Source organism: Candidozyma duobushaemuli (genome assembly GCF_002926085.2).
Source record: "Candidozyma duobushaemuli strain B09383 chromosome Unknown C_B09383, whole genome shotgun sequence".
Taxonomy (NCBI): Eukaryota; Fungi; Ascomycota; class Pichiomycetes; order Serinales; family Metschnikowiaceae; genus Candidozyma; species Candidozyma duobushaemuli.
This window is the reverse complement of record NW_020289897.1, coordinates 326259-343988: the sequence shown is the minus strand read 5'-3', so window position 1 is coordinate 343988 and position 17730 is coordinate 326259. Positions and strand designations below refer to the sequence as shown.

Here is a 17730-nt window from a genome sequence, read left to right as displayed (position 1 = left end):
TGGGGTGGAGTTATGAGTCATAGGTTTTTCTTACTAATTTAATTGTATTATCGGTACTGGTCCCAGAACAGGGACGAGGACAAACTAGCCACGCTTGCCTCCGCAACCACTGTTTTTCCATGGGAATCGAGATCCAAATAGTATACACTGTCTAGCTGGAGTGTAGTTTTCACGTATTCCCAAACCTTGTGGTAGTTCTTGCCAACTTGATCATACGTGTGAGAATCGTCTGAAAGGCAGAACTTGCCGCCCGCCAGTTTGATCAACAAACCAACGTCTTTCTTAGGATAAGGCAGGTCCCAACCTTTACGAATGGCAGCTGAATTGAGCTCGAAAATTCCGCCATATGAGACGACAAACTCGACGTTTCGCTTAATTAACAGCCACACATCCGGCCATTCTTTTTCAAGATTCACCTCAGATAGCGTCTTGCCCGTAGTTGGGTCCAAGTCGTCGACTCTGAAGAGTCTGATTAAATCAATGTGACCCACAACGTCAGGCTTTAACATCGTCAAGACTTTGTATTGTAGCTCATAATATTCCTTGTATAACTGTCTTGTAGTGCCTCCACAAGCCTCACGAGCTTCTCTCCATCTCTCCTCATTGAAATCAATGGGGATACCTTTAACAAAGTGCACTGAGCCAACGCACATATCTATCAGCGGTCTGTACTTCTCCACTGCTTTGATGTGATCCTCATCAATACCTTCGACTTCTAGACCAATGAGTATTTTGAAACCATCAACCGCGTTTTCTCGTTTCTTGATTTCAGCAGCATGTTCGAGATACTTATCGAATCTGTCGTCCAAACTTGTAGTTGTCATGCCCTTATCGAGCTCCTCTGGGTATAGGTACCGGTCTTGCAACCGAGGCATATGTTCTGTGAGACAAAACTGAACAAAGCCTTTATCCTTGGCCGTCTGAATCATGGTTTCTAGTGAACCCGAAGCATGTTCAACATAGTCACCGCTATGGGAATGATGGGAATACATGTGGTTATTAGCGGGTAGTTGATGGCTCTGCACCTAGACAACCATAACTTCGCAGACTCGATTGTGGCATCGAAATGCGCTAATGGGAATGGAGCAAACGTAATATTGACTGTAGGGGTGTTTCACGAGAAAAAGTGGATTTGATGATTTTTGGTTGTTTCAAATTTAGAGATATTTGTTACAAGACATTTGGGGTTTTGATACTAGCATTGGTGTATCCATGATACTGCAAGGTTTTCAACTTTAACGCGCATGTTGACATTTCATGAAAAATTAAGAATCACACCTTATAATTAATAACGACATTGCCCAAGTAACAAAAACCATATTTATGAGTAATTTGATGTCAAATAAATCCACACGAGGACGAAATAAACCAAAGACACTTAAATCCTTTTTAAACAGGCTTGTTCTATATCCCCGACCTGCATGAGCAGCCAACATAGTAGCTGTGAATCTACATGCGTAGTACAATAAGCAGAGATGAGGCTTCTACCGAACTCAACCTTGCTGAGACTGGTTCGGTTCGTGCAACACAAAGCAAACTTATCTTCCCTCAATCCTACCATCAGGGAAATTTTGAATAACCCTCCAGATACGAATTCAGTTGTCACAGTCAATGGACACATCAAATCGTTAAGAACATCGAAAAATGTGGGTTTCATAGATATCTCTGATGGTCTGAGCTCAGATACACTTAATGTGGTGTTTCCAAAGCCTGATACTGTGCTCGAGAAGCAGCATTTCAAAGTTGGCCAGAGCTTGTCTGTTACCGGAAAGTGGATTGAGTCTCGTGGTAAGCAAAAGTATGAGCTCCAATTCGATGTTGATGAGTCACATCATAAACTCTCTATCGTTGGAAACGTTCCTGATGATTTTCCAATCCAAAAGAAGACACATTCCTTACAATTTTTGAGAAGTCTACCGACATTGAGACACAGAACGACTGGCTTGGCCTCTGTTTTACGGTTTAGATCTTTGGTTGAATCAAAATTAATCGAGTATTTTGATAAAAACAGCTTCGTGAAAGTTTCTCCTCCGTTGATCACATCTTCTGATTGTGAAGGTGCTGGTGAGCAATTCAAAGTCGAACAGTTGAATAAAACTGCTGGCGAGTTCTTCGGTAAACCCGCTTATTTGACGGTTTCAACCCAGCTCCATTTAGAAATTCTTGCACACTCGCTCAACAGAGTATGGACATTGACGCCCTGCTTTCGTGCCGAAGATTCCAATACCAATAGACACCTCAGTGAGTTTTGGATGCTAGAGGCTGAAGTTTCTTACGTGACTCATGTGCAACAACTCACTACTTTGGTAGAGAATATGATTCGTCATACCGCACAAGCCATAAGGGATGAAGGTCTGGGGTATTCCGATTTGCTAAAAGCCAGATTCAGCAAAGAGGAAGCTGCCAAAGTGGAGCAAAGGTGGGATTCAGTTTTGCTGCTGCAACAATGGCCTTCTATTACCTATACAGAGGCCGTTGAAATCATAAACCAAGTCAAATGCAAAGGCAGGCTGAAGGGCCGTTTGGAATGGGGTGACTCAATCCTGACTGAGAATGAAAAATGGCTAGCGGGTACTCATTTCCAATCACCTGTATTTGTCACTGACTATCCATCAGAGCAGAAGCCATTCTACATGCCAAAATCTCATGAAAGCGTCTATGACGCAGACAGACCAACCGTGGCCTGTTTTGATCTCATTATGCCGGAGATAGGTGAACTCGTGGGAGGATCTATGAGAGAGCTGGACCACGATAAGCTTCTCGCTGAAATGAAAAACAGAAATATGAACTATGTCGACATGGAATGGTACCTCTCGGCTACCTTGAACGGATCAGTACCCCACGGTGGTTTCGGCATGGGTTTTGAGAGGCTCATTGCTTACCTTGGAGCCATGGACAATATCAGGGATGTTTCTGCATTTCCTAGAGCACCCGAATTATGCCCCTGCTAATATCTATGTATTGGCTGCAAAATTCTTGTATATACTGATAAATCGGTTGCTAAGCGGGTGGTTAGCGTGCGCGCACCACGAGCCTGAAAAGTTTTTGGCTGTGAGTATCACTCTCTTGCTTTAGCTACCCATATATCTATAAAAACACATAACATAATGGATCAGTTGAACGTCAAAGAACAGCAAGAGTTCCAGAAAGTCGTGGAGCAGAAGCAAATGAAGGACTTCATGAGACTTTACTCCAACTTGGTCTCTAGATGTTTCGATGACTGTGTCAACGACTTCACCTCCGCCAACTTGACCACCAAGGAGTCTAGCTGTATCGAGAAGTGTTCCGAGAAGTTCTTGAAGCACTCCGAGAGAGTTGGCCAGAGATTCCAGGAGCAAAAGTATGTACTTTGAGAAAATTGCCACCTTAGAATGATACTAACAAACAGCGCTATGTTGATGCAAAACATGCAGAGAAACTAGTCTTGACCATTGACTGAATGAAGAAATGACGTTCGGCCTTGTGCCAATTGTATATATTTAACGCAAGCACAATATCAGCAAACGAATGCAACATGTAGACATGGAGATTACACTCGTGAAACCGTGAAGAACCTTAGTGAACTGAGATATGAAAACCAATCATTTCGGAAGATTTGATTGCCGTTTCGAATCTTAATCTCCTTTCTATCTTTTCTTGGACATTCAAAGTAGAACTAAATCAGACTCAAATGCACAGTGAGGTGCGCATCAAACTGAAGAACTAGTACTCATGGACTCAATATCAACAAACCAAATGCACCATATATTGGTAGCACATGTGGTCAACAGTATAGTGAGCACGTCACATATCAAAAATGACGCTGTCGACTGTGAATTAACAAAGTTTTTGTCCACGTTAAACAAGCTCTTGAAAGACTACCAGAAGACATTTGACCTAGACGACAAGCTGGAGATGATCGGAAGCGACAACCTACGAACCATAATAAGCGAAACAGACTTCAAGCACATTCTCAATGTCCACGAGGACTCCGTCAAAATCGATGCCACGCCGCATAAGTTCCAAACTACACTTTCTAATATCCTAGTCAACACCGCATTGAGCTATAGTGATACCTTGACGCTGGAGGTCAATCAGCTAACGGAGAAATACCATAATACAGATGAGAATGCCATGGAAGAACCTACAGAACCACCGCAAACAGAAGTCAAACAGGAACTCCCAACTTCTGAGGTACCGGCCGAGGATAAAATGGAAGTTGATGAGTCTCCACAGGTGGAGCAAGTTCCAGAGTCCACCACTGAAGCTCAAACCGCAAGTGAACAGAACAAGGAACCAGAGAAGCCCACAGAGCCAGTCAACGAAGCCGACACCACAAAGGTCGAGGGAAAACTGATTCAAGAAGAAACGAACGCTTCAATCGAGACCAACCAGGAGCCTGCTTCAACTGCCTCAGAAAAGCAAGAGGATAAAGAAGAGGAAAGTGCTGGTGGAGATGATGCCAAGGAGCCAGAGGAACAGGAGCAGGCTGAAGCTCCTACTGAGGCCGAGGCCGTGACCGAGGCGTACGAACAGGAGCATGTGGATGACAAGGTCGAGGAAGAAGAAAGTAAAGAAGAAGAGAAGTCTCCGGAAGCGGAAGCTGAAGAGGACGAAAGTGAGGCTCCAAAAGTTGAGGAACCTCCGCCAGCTGTTGCTACCCCTGAACTTACTCAAGATGAAAACACTGCAGAGGAACACGAGGCAACTCCTAAGAGATCTGAACTCATAAAGGAGGAATCCAGAAAGCGTTCTCTATCACCACTGGTGGCAAGTCAAAAACACAAGCGTTTCCAGAATATTGCAGTCAACCTTGTCAAAACTATAGAAGAGCATCGCTTCTCCTCACCGTTCTTGACTCCAGTCAATGCGAAAGAATACGAACAGGTTATATACGAGCCTAAAGACCTCAAAAGTATTCTCAAAGCCATACGGCAGAAGGATGTCCAAGCATACGAAACAGTCAAGGAGTTGGAGAGAGACATCATGCTCATGTTCGCAAATTGTGTGATGTACAATAAGTCAAACACGCATTTGGTGGAGATGGCCATTCAAATGAAGAATGATGTCCGAAAAACATTCAAAATGTTCGAAGATGCAGAATCAGGAATTTAAAGCAATACAGTTTATCTATTATATCCAAATTAAATTGATGACATAGGTCGTAAAGACATCGTAAGGTACAGTTTATGACTAAAATTGTGGTTTAACCACTCAGGATCTCTTGAAGAAAGATGGGACGGTCTTCATGAAGAACTTCACGAATGGATCGTCATCGTAGTTGTTGACAACAATGATGTCCTTGTCCTCATTGTTGTTACCCTTCTCACCAACAACATCACCATCAGCCTCATCCAAAGACTGGACAGAGAGCAACTTGTGGTTTCTCAAGAGGAGAGCTGCAACCAACAATGGAACACACAAACAGATTGCAGCAATACACATCTTTCTCTGGACCTGGGCGTAAGCCATGGCAACGGCTCTTCTTGGAGCACTGCCCCATGCGTGCTCAGGGTACCATTCAATAGGGTTAGCATATGCTTCAGATGCCAAAGAAGTATCGACACCCAAGTCTTGCATTTTGCTAACGATGGTATCGTACATAAGCTGTGTCCAGATGGCGCCAGAGATACTGTTTCCGATAGCGGAACCAATGTTGTAAGTAGCCAAGTAAAGGGAAAGGACAACAGCCATGTACTCATGGTTAGTACAAGTTTGGATGGAAAGCTGAGTGGTGTAAGTGAAGAAACCAGCACCGAAACCCATAACACAGAAAGCACCAATAATACCGTCCTTGACTCTCTCGGCGTTGATACCGTCATTGGAACCTCTGTAGTGGTAAAGAAGACCGGTAGCAAGGAACCAAGTGGCACAACCGAAGACAATGAAAGGCTTGGTTCTTCTGACAAGCACGAGCACGAAACCAAGCAAAGGACCAACAACGACAGAAACGAAGGAGTACAAGGAGGTGATTCTGCTGGCAGCCTTGTCCGAAGTGTTCATACCGACAAGCAAGACAGTGTACATGTAGTCGTTTGGCAAAGTCCAAATAAGGTTGACCAACAGGGCAATAATAAGTGATGCCCAGACACCACGGTCCTTGAGAAGCTTGAAAGGAACGATTGGGAACCTGGCAAACTTCATTTCCCAGATGATGAAGAATGGGATGAGAACAACACCAATGACCAAAGGCACAATGGTGGAGGCCTTTTGCCAAGTGCTTTGCTCACCACCAGCAAGAGTGAAAGGAACCAAGATGAAACCGAAAACACAAATGATGAAAAGGATACCAACGACATCAAGAATCCAGAACAAGTCAGTAAGCTCCCAGCAGACCCACTTGGTGGTGCCCCAAATCTTAGCGGGCCATCTCTTGTAGAAACGCATGGTAGCGTAGTCGGCAGACTTCTCAACGTAAGCACGGTAGAATCTGTTGTTTTCAATACGGTAGTCTTCCTCCTCCTGGCAAACCTGAATCCACTCAGGAGTGTTGCCAGCCAAGATTCTCATGTGGATCAAACAAGCCAAAAATGGAACACATGCCAATGGAAAGATGAAAGCCCACATACCGATACCGAAGTTCCAGGAATACTTACGGTTGAAGTCGGCAATGACATCACCACCAACCCAGGTGTTGATGATAAATGGCAAAGCTGGAACGAAGGAAGCAAACAATCTCCAGTTCAAGTTGGACAAATCGGCCAAGAAGACCTCCAACATAAGAATGATACCAGAGTAACCAATCTGGTAAAGGACAGAGCCACCGGCGAAACGCTGAACATCAAAAGCCTGGGAGGAAATGACAGTACCAACGGCGTAGAAGACGACGGAAACAAGCACCAATTCAATACGACCGAAGGTATCGGACATTCTGGCGTAAGTTGGCTGAGAAGCAGCAGCAACCACAGTCTTGATAACATTGACAGTAGAAAGAAGCGAGTGTTGGGAGTAGGAAGACTGGGCATTGGTCTGCAAAATATTTCTGACAGTACCATCCAAACCGTAGGTATAAGCAACAAGGAATACGGTGAAGTAGGCAAGACCGATCCAGAAAGGACCCGTGTACTGGGCACACAAGATCTCAGATTTTCTAACACCAAAGGACTTGGCGGTAGAATTGAAGATCTTCAGCTTGGTGGTATCATGTCTCTCGACAGAGTTTCTGTCCTCGTCGCTCAAGTGCTTGTCCTCATCGCTCAAGTGTTTGTCCTCGTAACTCAAGCGCTTGGACTCGTCACTGGAAGGAGCGTTCTTGGTTTGAATAGCGTCCATGATGCAGATGAGAGCTGAAAAAAAAAGAACCGAAGGAGGGGGAGGGCTCAGTGGCTTGCCTTTATACCGTGAGCTCGTTCGATCAAAAAGATAAAGAAGGGATGAGCGGAGCAGAGGATGCAAAATCTCTCAGCGGTTAGGTGCATGACACATGCACGCTCCTGCGGATTAGAGACAGGAGCCTGCGCCTGGCGATGCATTATTTGCTGCTTCACCAATATAATGAACATTTTGGGGTTCTTGACATATGCTGTATACAGACTGACAGCGGCCAGACCTCCGTCGTTCGGAGCACTACGAGGTGAGGGGAGGATTCTTGGTTTTTCTTTCATTGCAGAAAATTGAAAAATTGAACTCAATGGCATCTTCATCTGTGGATTTCTTTTTTCGTTGACTACTTTTACGAAAGGCAATGGCGGCTAAAGCAAAGCCCGAAAGGCGTTTCTTTTTGGCTGTTACCGCATTGACTCACGCAGATAATCTAGATAGACAGAAAAAAGACGGCGGCTATATGCAGTCGCACAAACCGTTTACTTCGAATGCCTTGAATCTTATATGAGGCCGGTAAGGCTGTAATTGGCTCAAATTGACGCTAGGGCGGATCTTAGCTCACTGCACGATCCCATCGCCGTAAGCTAGTATTGTGAAGCTTGGCCGGAAAGGGTATTGTTGGTTGCCGGTTCTGCACATCGAGGTGGCAGGATAAAATTCTTAGCTCGTTTTGCGGATCGGGTACCACTTGAGCGTGCCGAACCGAGGGGGAAAGCTTGGCGCGAAACTACAATATTCTAGAGTAATGAGAAGAGACGATAGTGGTGAAGACCTTCGAATTGAGCCATACGTTCAAAAGTTGAAAGAGCAAAAGAGGGATCTAAATTATCCGAAAAAACCTCCGACGGGGAAAAAAAAAAAAAAAAAAAAAAAACCAACCCGCAGAAGCGGGCAAAACGCTTGGCTGCCAAAGCCGCCGCATTCTCCAACGGTATACCTAATTGGTTGCTGAGCCGACAAGTAGGTGGAGTTAGATCGCTTAGATAGCAAGCACACTTGAAACAAGACGACATGCGAGCAGGGCTTACACGGCGTCTTTCGATTTATTTTTTTGAAGCAATACGAGAAACAATTACTTCAAGTCACAAAAAGACAGCAGTGAGGCTCACTTGTCGTTTTGGTCTTGGTAACGCCTAGTCTGCGCCACAGTCTATTTTGCAGCACCGCCGTCACACACCGCTTTTCACACTGCGATGCCATTAGATCCTCAGCATAAACGTGCGCTCAGCCCAGCAAGCAAAATCTACCCTTTGCTGCCGTATTTTTCCTTTTTCTATATATTTAAGCCAGGATGCACTAGTTTCAGGAACACAGCCGTGTGTAAGGCCCGACCTCGGACTTGATCTCAAAGCTGATGTGCCATCAAGGTGCTTTTACGGTTGCCAAGGTCCCACCAGCTGTATACATTGCGTCTGGTATCAAGTACGTCAAGACATTCTGACATGGATGCATGGAACTTCGCCTGGTGAAGACCGCCTTGCCTGGTAAGCGCCCAGTAAGCGCCCGGTAAGCGCTTCCACCACTTAGCCGAGATGCCATCAAACGCAGCCACTCTTGGATCAGACCGTTCTCGTCTATGCTTGTGGCGTGACGTGTTTCCGAGAGTCTTGCCGTGAACAATCTCTTGCCTCATCTCTTTGTTTAAACTCTGCAGGGTTCACACAAAACAGGGCTTTTCTTTTTCTCTCCAGCCGTCATGAAAAATCGTGCCTGTGTTGCCGCATGAGGCTTGTGAATTGTGTTTAGCCAATGGGCTTGATGTTGGAAGCGTCTGTGGTATGCTGCAAGGGTGGAGTAGCTGGTACACCGCCAGTGCTTCCATGTTACGCCGTCAAGAGCACCGCCCTTCTTTGAACAATAAACTTTGACTTTGGGGCTTTGGGCGGGACCCACTCCCGCCGATGCCGCTTCCTTACCAAGTTTTTGTCTTCACATGGATTGCCGTCGAAACTTTAACAAACCATTGTGTTTTTTTCAATGGAGGCTTTTCTTGATCCCTCCTTTGCCCTCATTTAGCCTTTATGGCTCGGCTGGAGAGTTAGACCGGCCAAGAGCCCTCATTATCTTGGAGACACTCTCGAACAATGTAGGCACATCTGGCCTCCGAAAGACCCTCGCTCTGAACCTGCTGTAGATGCTCCTAATCAAGGGCCCATTTTCGGCGACACTTCGAGGTGGGGTTCCGGAGAGGCTGATCTGGCCGGTTGAGAGGTTTTCCTGAGAAGGCCGTTGAAATGCAGATTTTCAATCAAGTTTTCAACAAGAATGGTGCTCACAGGAACATGAATGTGACTTTTGGTATTCGTGTAAATTGTATGTTTTGAATCAAGGCTTTCTCCAATGACTCGTCAATCCTGTCTGTCAATGAAGTTGACCTTCGTTAACCGACACTGACGATAAACTGTCGATGACGAGTAGCAACAGATGATCAAAATGGCTTGCTCTTCATGATATTTCTCGTTGAAAACGGGAGTTATTTTGTGGTTTATAACATTATACTCGAGAAAACGAGGACATTCGAGTTACTAATGACTAGTTGTAAGTTATGATTTACAGGGTTGAAGCACATTCTGAAGACCATAAGTTCATGACGAAATCCTTTGAGATAGCTCTGTGGGCATAACCCGGTTTTGAAACGCCCTCTTCGTCCTAAAAATTGGCTGCCTCGAGAGCAGGAAGGCCTTTTCAAGTAAAGGTTTCAGTTCTGGAGTACGAACTTGACTAAAGGGGCAACTAGTGGCAATGTGAACGGCACTCGTACCGTTTCATTGCGTGAACTGCCGCCAACCTCTATCATACTTGCTGGTATCATTGATCCTCGCCGCAATGGACCTCGAGGAAACTCTTCATAACTGGCTCGATCAATTTATCAGTGTCAATAAGACCAGCAGTGTTTTATGAAACAACCCTATCAATCATAGTGTAAACAGTTGGCCACAAAAACCATCAAAGGACGAACGAAAATTGTCACTGATTGCAGATCAATCTTATACTCAGCTGAATGAGGAATGATAATGCTATTGAATCGAATTGAACAGATCTCTCCGCAAGAAGGATTGCTTAGCATTCCGATCAGCACCATCCAACGACTTCCATTCTTCAATATGATCTAAGAAAAATTTACTTCGAAATTAGGAGAGAAGGAAATGTCAGGTTCATACTATGAAATTTCCATTGCCCGATTTGAGCCGATGTCCGTCGTCCCCTCCAATCACACCCCTCAAGCCAATACCTTCCTGAAGCTCACTTCCTTGACTAATGAAATTAGTCAGCATCTTTTCGCTCAGCCTGTTCCGAATTTAGCTATCCAATCGGTGAAGTTGTTGGGTTGTCGTGAGATGATGGCACAGCCGTATAAGCACAGGTTGCAGTCAACTACGGAGAACTAGACGAAGAAGATGACAAAGATTCAGATCAGGATCAGCATGGAAGACCCGAGAGAAATTGCCGTACGGCTACCAGGCGCAGTACCTAAGCTTGGCCTGGCCAAGTACTCACGTCATACCTTGATGATCTTGACCAGCCATTTGGCATATTATTTCTTGCCCCAAATGATCTAAAAAATAATTTTGACAGACTACAGAAGCTGTTTCCAGTGTCACGAAAACATTAAAAGAAATGCAGTTTCTCCTCAGCACAGCCTTCCCACACACGGCGTTGCCAGGGTCTGTGTCGAAGATATCGGACTTCTTCGTAAGAGTGCACCATTTGAGAACTGCAAAGAACAATAGGCGGGTGGCTCGCCCAGTCAGCTGGTTCACAACCGGTCGCTTAAGAAAAAGCCTTGGGCCAAATCTAAGACACGTACGAAACTGGCTGGCTTTCAACGTCATCACCGTTGGCGATTTGCGAGGCGTTGGAGATCGTTGATCTCTAAGATAGTCAGATTGTGGAGGAGGCTTTCGCACCTTCGGAGCATCAACGGCCTTTTTGCGTATATGCATCCGCTAGCGAGGAATCAGGCAATTGTGATGCCCAGGAAAACCTCGCGACCGTGGTGACAACAACAAATCTGTTGGGTAAAGTTGAAATTTAAAAATGGAAACTTCCAATTCTCAGGATTATGTGGTGAAGCAAATGACATCACTTCATTTTGTTTCCCTGGAATGTTCGGCAGGGTGTGTGGAATGGACCCTACTAAGCTTAGTGAAGGCAGAATGAACCAGCACTAGTCTTGGTGGTGCTGCACTAAAGTAGTCCAACGGCTTGGGCCGCTGCGGGTTTGGCACTGTGTGCAGTATTTGACACCAAAACTAGCCAAAATGCGGTTTAGGTGCAAGCACACCTTGCTAGATTCAGCGCGAACCAGCGTCTAAGCAGGGTTTTGCAGCCAAAGGTTGCAAAACAATCGGAACCCTATACAGCGGCTGGTGGCTGCCAGCCGCCTGCTTGACATAAATAAAGTCGACTTCGTCGCAAATCGCAACAGTCAAAAGCAAATTCACTCTTTACCTTTTCGGTTTCACTTTCGCTTAACTTACCCTAGTCTTTCTTTAAGATGCAATTGCGGAACTTAGTCTGGCAGTTGCCACTCCTCTTGAGGGCTGTTTCCGCCCAGCAAGAAGAGGAGGAGCCTCAAGTTACTGTCACACAAACCAACTATGTCACTCCCTACTGTTTCCAGCAGCATCTCAAATCATACACCAACGATGAGAACCATACCACAGGTATCCCTTTGGTGATTGTCTACGCCAACCCAGAGGACCCAATTCCTTCTGAAGACGCTGGCTTTGCTCCAGCTCCTGGTATTGTCGGTGCTTTCACGAGTACCACCGAAACTCCACATGTCACTGCTGCTCCTGGTCTGAATTCTGGTCTGAATTCTGGTTCGCTGAAATCAAGAAGCTCTCTGAAGGCTACCATCGGCAACAAGCCCTTGACCACCACCTCAGAAAAAAACCAGTGTACTGTCTGCCAGACCGTGTCTTTGATTGAGTCTGCCCTGATTACCTTCTCCACCATTGTCTACACTGCGAACACTACTCAGCCAATTACTGTGCTGAGTCTGTCCTCCAACGGTATTCCATCTGCCACTGGATCTGATCCTTTGATCACCGCTTCCACTGTCAGTGGCAGCTCCAGCATCACTCATAGTGCTTCATGGGATGTCTCTCTGGTTTACAATGCCTCTGACTCCACTTACGGTCAAAGCCTTCCATCAGACACTTACGCTAGCAACACCAGCTCTTCTTCGACTAGAGCTAGCTTGTCTCTGGCTCCATTGCACTCCAGCTACTTCGTCACCTCCACCCTTAGCGCTGAATCGGCTTCTGTGTCTAGTGCTCCACTTACTAGTGCTCAAAACACCTCTACCGTGGCTGCCGTACTTAATACCGAGTCTTCTGGCTATCCAAAGTACTCGAACTTTTCGTCCTCCTACCCTGCCAGTGCTGTGGTTTCCGGAAGTGACCTCTACAGCAGCGAGGCTTCTAGCAGCGACTTCAGCAGCGACTTCAGCAGCGACTTCAGCAGCGACTTCAGCAGTGAGGCCTCCAGCTCGCTTTTGTCTAGCAGCATCTTGAGTTCCGTTGCTTCCTCCTCGTTTGCTTCCTCATCTTTGAGCGAATCATCGACGGTTTCTTCGAGCTCCGACGTGGCTGGTGCTTCCGAAAACGACTACCTCACCATTCGTTCTGTTCCAACCTGTCACAGTGTTTCTGACCTTTTCCAGGAAATTGACACTGCTAACCCATCCAAGTACTACAAGGACGGCGAGTTGCCTGTTGACATTCCTGACGGAATTGACACCAGCTCTCCTATTGGCACCAACTCCTTCTACGCCAACTTGTTCTTGGGTGACCAGAGCAGCATGGTCTGGACTTATCCTTACGGTTTCTACTGGGCTAAGGACTCCAAGTATGGTATTGCCGTTCAGCACACTGACCCAGACAAGCGTGTCTTTGGTGACAAGAACGACAATGGTGCTGCTTCTTACTACTACAACCCTATTTTGCTTGGAGAGATTATTTTCTCTTCCACCAGAAACTCTAAGAGCAACAACTACTTGAGCGTGACTGACATGACTTCAATGTCCGCCAACGTCAGACTTTCCCCAGACTCCGTGAGCAGCAAAAACTACGTTGAGATGCCTCTTGTCCACGGAATGGGTTTCGCTACTGCCATCTACCACGGTGACTTGAAGGCTCGTTTGGCTACGATCTACGCTTTCCAGTCGATTGTTAAGGAAACCGTTGCATCTTCTAACGATAAGGTGATCAAGTACAGAGTTTCCTTAAACCTGGGTGCCGAATGGTTGGTCTTTGTTACCTTGCCTTCTAAAGACTCTGACTTCAAGCTTGAGATTGACGGCAGTGACTTGGTTGCCAACAAGAACGTGGATGGTCTTATTATCCAAGCTGCTTTTGCTCCTTCTGACTCTGTTTCAGACAACTACTACTACGAATCTGCCGGTCTGTACGTCACTACTGCTCAGGTGAAGGGATCCATTCAGTGTACCTCTGCCAGCTACAAGTTTGACTACACTACCAAGGGTTCTTCCATTGCCAACAAGCCAATTGTGTTTGCTCTTCCTCACCACTTGCAGACTTTGGATGCTAGTGTCACTTCTCAGAGCACTGGTATTCAGCTTGAGTCTACTGTGAAGGGTACCATGGTTGGTTTCTTGACTGACGAGCTTTCCTTCAGTGAGACCATCAACAACCAGATCCAGTTCTTGCCTTGGGTTGATGGAATGGGCACCAGCGCCAGATACTCCTCTGATCAGCTTAAGCTCATCCACAAGACTGCTATCAAGGAGATCTCCAATGTGGACATTCCCCTGACTATCCTTTCTGTCAAGTCCACCTACTCCATGGGTAAGCTTGCTGACAAATACGCCTACATCTTGTACGTTCTTAACGACATTGTCAAGGATGAGGAAGCTGCCAAGTCATTGTTGGAGTCCTTGCAGAAGTACTACTCCACCTGGTTCAAGAACACTGACGTGGGCTTCCCATTGATGCACGACACTAAGTTTGGTGGCGTTACCAGTACTGCCAACAATGACGGTGACACTGGTGCTGACTTTGGCTCTGGTTTCTACAACGACCACCACTTCCACTATGGTTACCACATCCACGCTGCCGCTATCATCGGTCACGTTGACAAGCAGCTTGGTGGTACCTGGGCTGAAGACAACAAGGAGCAGGTTAACATGTTGATCAGAGATGTTGCCAACCCAAGCACCAAGGATACTTACTTCCCAGTCTTCAGACTGTTTGACTGGTTCCAGGGCCATTCCTGGGCTAAGGGTTTGTTTGCCAGTGGAGATGGTAAGGACGAGGAGTCGTCATCTGAGGACTACCACTGCTACTACGGTATGAAATTGTGGGGTAACGTCATTGATGACAATGCCATGGAGGCCCGTGGTGACTTGATCTTGAAGATCATGAGCAGAGCCATGAACTCGTACATGCTCTACTCTGACGACAACGACGTGCAACCAGCTTCGATTATTCCTAACAAGGTCTCTGGTATTCTTTTCGACAACAAGATTGCCTACGCCACCTACTTTGGTGACAACACTGAGTACATCCATGGTATCCACATGTTGCCAATCACTCCAGCTTCTGGTTTGATCAGAGGAGCTAGCTACGTCAAGCAAGAATGGGAAGACGTTCTTTCTGGTATCATTGACTCCGTCAACTCTGGCTGGACAGGTATCCTCCGTCTTAACCAAGCCCTTTATGACGGTGAAAAGTCCTACGACTTCTTCTCCTCTGACGACTTCACAAAGGCATATTTGGATGACGGTCAGAGTCGAACATGGTCTTTGGCCTTCTCTGCCGCCGTGGCTAATGGTGTTTAATGGCGTCTTTTATCTTCTTCACTTCGTAATGTTTTTAGTCTTCTGTCTATATGAGAAATGAAATAATGGTTTTCTCGGCTATTGCTAGGGTGCGTCCTAAGCAAAATACCTAAAACAAGTAAAACCAACTTTCTTGTATTCTTTGGAGAGCTAGAACACTCAAAACCTTTTGCAAATTCAATCTCATATTCTAGGCTGGTGCTGTGCTGATTAGTCTGTTACTGATAGCTACAATGTACTTGTTACCTGTTGTATATTGACCCATTTGTGACCCCCAGAACAAAATAGATAGAACGGCTCGACTATAAAAAAAATATAAAAAGCAATTAAAAGCAATTAAAAGCAAGCGAAATCTCTGTCTGTAGACTGTCTCTCGACTCGTTGCATGTGTTATCGTGTGTGTGTGTGCATCTTCACGCAACGAGACTAGTAGACAGCTTAGAGAGCAGTGGTTTTCTCGTTTGCGGTAACCTTCTCTCTTTCCTCGACGGCTTTGTTGGCGATAGACTCATTCGACTCTTCCTCGTTGTTTTCGAAGCCCTCATTCCTGACTCTGTTGAACAATTCTTCTTGCTCGGCCTTGCTCAACTCATTCTTCTTCTTACCCTTGATGTGGTACATTGGGTTCAAGGATCTCAAAGTCAAGCTCTTACAGAATGGCAAGTGACCGGTCTTCTCCTCGTACATCATCAAGCCAAGAGTGATGATCACAGCAATCCAGTAGACGTTGTAGGAGATAACGGAGCCGTAAGTGGCAGAGTTTTGCCAACCCAAAAGGGAGTTGAACACATCCCAACCATTATCAGTCTCTGGGTTGCAACAGTTGACGTGCCAGACAGACTTGCTGATATCGTAGGTACCTGGACCACTGCCATTCTCGGATGCATCACCACCAGTCTTCTGGTTGTAGACGTAAGTCTCAAAGAACCAAACACCTCTGGAAAGAAGACCAGCAGCAATAAGGTACAAGATGCAAGTGGAGATGATCAAGAAAATCTGCAAGGACACGTTGGAACCCCAGTAGTACAAGAGGACACCGACAAGAATACCAGCAATCAAACCGGTGATGACAGGAATAGGGAAAGATGTGGCTGGAGAACTCAAACCAACACCACCAACGAAGACAATGGCTTCCAAACCTTCTCTCAAACAGGTGATGAAAGGCAAGATGAACAAGGCGTACCTCTTAGCCCATTGACCAAGACTGAAACGGCCCTTCTTCTCCTTCTTGACAAGAGCTTGAGCCAACTTAACTCTCCACTTCTCCTTCATCTTGTTGATACGCAACATGGCAATACCCATCATAGAAATCAAGACAGTAGCGATGATACAGAAGATACCTTCCCACAAGTCTTCGGAGGAGGCCCAGATATCTTTACCCAACGAGTAGAAAGCACCAATGAAAGCGCAACCAAGAATCAAACAGATTACGACTCCTAGAATCGCCCCTAGCCAGACTTGTCGCTTAAGCTTCTTGTAGACGGCAGGGTCGTCAGTGGAGCCACCAAGGCCTTGCTTCAAGAAAGCCAAAAGCACAGAGACAACCACAACAGCTTCCAAGGTCTCTCTGAAGACAACAAAGAAAATTTGTACGTTGAAAACGTCAACCATCTTCGGTAATTAACTCGGCCGTGGTACCTTAGAGGAGGTATGGAAAGGAGGTTAAAAAAATGGGAATGGGGGTAGAGAAAAAAAAAAGAAAATCAATAAAGCACCGGCGGGAGGAGATGATTATATATGCAACCGGAGCAGAACCGGCATTCGTCGTGGATTTGAAGCCCATCTTTAGTTCAAAATGTGCAAAAGCCACGGCTGCAATTCCCAGTTCTGTGCCTGTCTAGGGGGTTCTCATCCTGCATCGTGTCCACTGCAGCACCATGTCAACGTCTCGTATAAAGCTTGCCCACCAATGGCAGAGAGTTGAAAAAGACGCACGCGAAGATGTTCCTGAAAATGCTTCTCTGAAATGCGCAGAAAAACAGGCTCTGATATGGTGTCAGAGGGCGGTGGCTGCGATTTCTCAATCCTTTGAATTCGGCAAGGTTCGTCGTAAGTTGAAACTGCGAGAATCATGATCCTTTTCCATGCGATCTTTGACCGATATCGGAAGGAATATGATGTTGATCGCCTGCCAGACAACATGCAAGCTTGGTGCATGACAGCACTGATGAAATTCTTGGCATGTCAAAAACACCGTATTTTAACTGTCAAACTTGGGTGACAGGTTCCACAATTCTCGTGGATTGGGTCGGCGAAGAAAGGAAAAAAGAAGATTTCTGGTACACCGAAATAAGCGATACTCACCAGGAAAGTCGCTTGCTGCTGAAAGCCCTTTCGGGTTATATATTACCATTTCAGCCTCGTTAGCCCATATTGTGTCACTGGCCGCCCCATTCCATTTGCGGCATGGCTCTGCGGCACCCTTCACTCATTGGCTAATTGGTACCCGTTAACTCTTGCTATGCATCAGATTATTGACACAAATTCTCCAAAAAAAAAAAAAAAAAAAAAAAAAAAAAAAAGATCGTTACAATAAGAGGGGCTCTATTGTACCATTACGATCGGCTGGGGGACGATGAAAATATCACCCCATAGTCTAGTCCCTTGACAAATTTGCCCAC

General features: G+C 45.8%; 6 protein-coding genes across 6 annotated transcripts; 3 read left to right on the top strand and 3 right to left on the bottom strand. All coding sequences in view use genetic code 12, as the record gives it.

Moving 5' to 3' along the window:
- Positions 1-47: 47 nt before the first annotated feature.
- On the bottom strand, positions 48-929 carry CXQ87_003035 (histidinol-phosphatase; the record flags this gene model as incomplete). The annotated part of the gene is made up of 1 exon (XM_025481520.1): positions 48-929. One exon carries the CDS (start codon positions 927-929, stop codon positions 48-50), a length of 882 nt encoding a protein of 293 aa, XP_025336138.1.
- A 546-nt stretch (positions 930-1475) lies between these two features.
- On the top strand, positions 1476-2951 carry CXQ87_003034 (asparagine--tRNA ligase; the record flags this gene model as incomplete). Its single annotated transcript, XM_025481519.1, has 1 exon — positions 1476-2951. The coding sequence occupies one exon, from the start codon at positions 1476-1478 to the stop codon at positions 2949-2951; it is 1476 nt and encodes a 491-aa protein (XP_025336137.1).
- A 156-nt stretch (positions 2952-3107) lies between these two features.
- Positions 3108-5094, top strand: CXQ87_003033 (mitochondrial import inner membrane translocase subunit TIM9; the record flags this gene model as incomplete). The annotated part of the gene is made up of 2 exons (XM_025481518.1): positions 3108-3340; positions 3771-5094. The coding sequence occupies 2 exons, from the start codon at positions 3108-3110 to the stop codon at positions 5092-5094; spliced, it is 1557 nt and encodes a 518-aa protein (XP_025336136.1).
- A 99-nt stretch (positions 5095-5193) lies between these two features.
- On the bottom strand, positions 5194-7251 carry CXQ87_003032 (uncharacterized protein; the record flags this gene model as incomplete). The annotated part of the gene is made up of 1 exon (XM_025481517.1): positions 5194-7251. The coding sequence occupies one exon, from the start codon at positions 7249-7251 to the stop codon at positions 5194-5196; it is 2058 nt and encodes a 685-aa protein (XP_025336135.1).
- A 4549-nt stretch (positions 7252-11800) lies between these two features.
- ENG1 (endo-1,3(4)-beta-glucanase) lies at positions 11801-15109 on the top strand (the record flags this gene model as incomplete). The annotated part of the gene is made up of 1 exon (XM_025481516.1): positions 11801-15109. The coding sequence occupies one exon, from the start codon at positions 11801-11803 to the stop codon at positions 15107-15109; it is 3309 nt and encodes a 1102-aa protein (XP_025336134.1).
- A 438-nt stretch (positions 15110-15547) lies between these two features.
- CXQ87_003030 (FTR1 family protein) lies at positions 15548-16720 on the bottom strand (the record flags this gene model as incomplete). The annotated part of the gene is made up of 1 exon (XM_025481515.1): positions 15548-16720. The coding sequence occupies one exon, from the start codon at positions 16718-16720 to the stop codon at positions 15548-15550; it is 1173 nt and encodes a 390-aa protein (XP_025336133.1).
- Positions 16721-17730: the final 1010 nt, after the last annotated feature.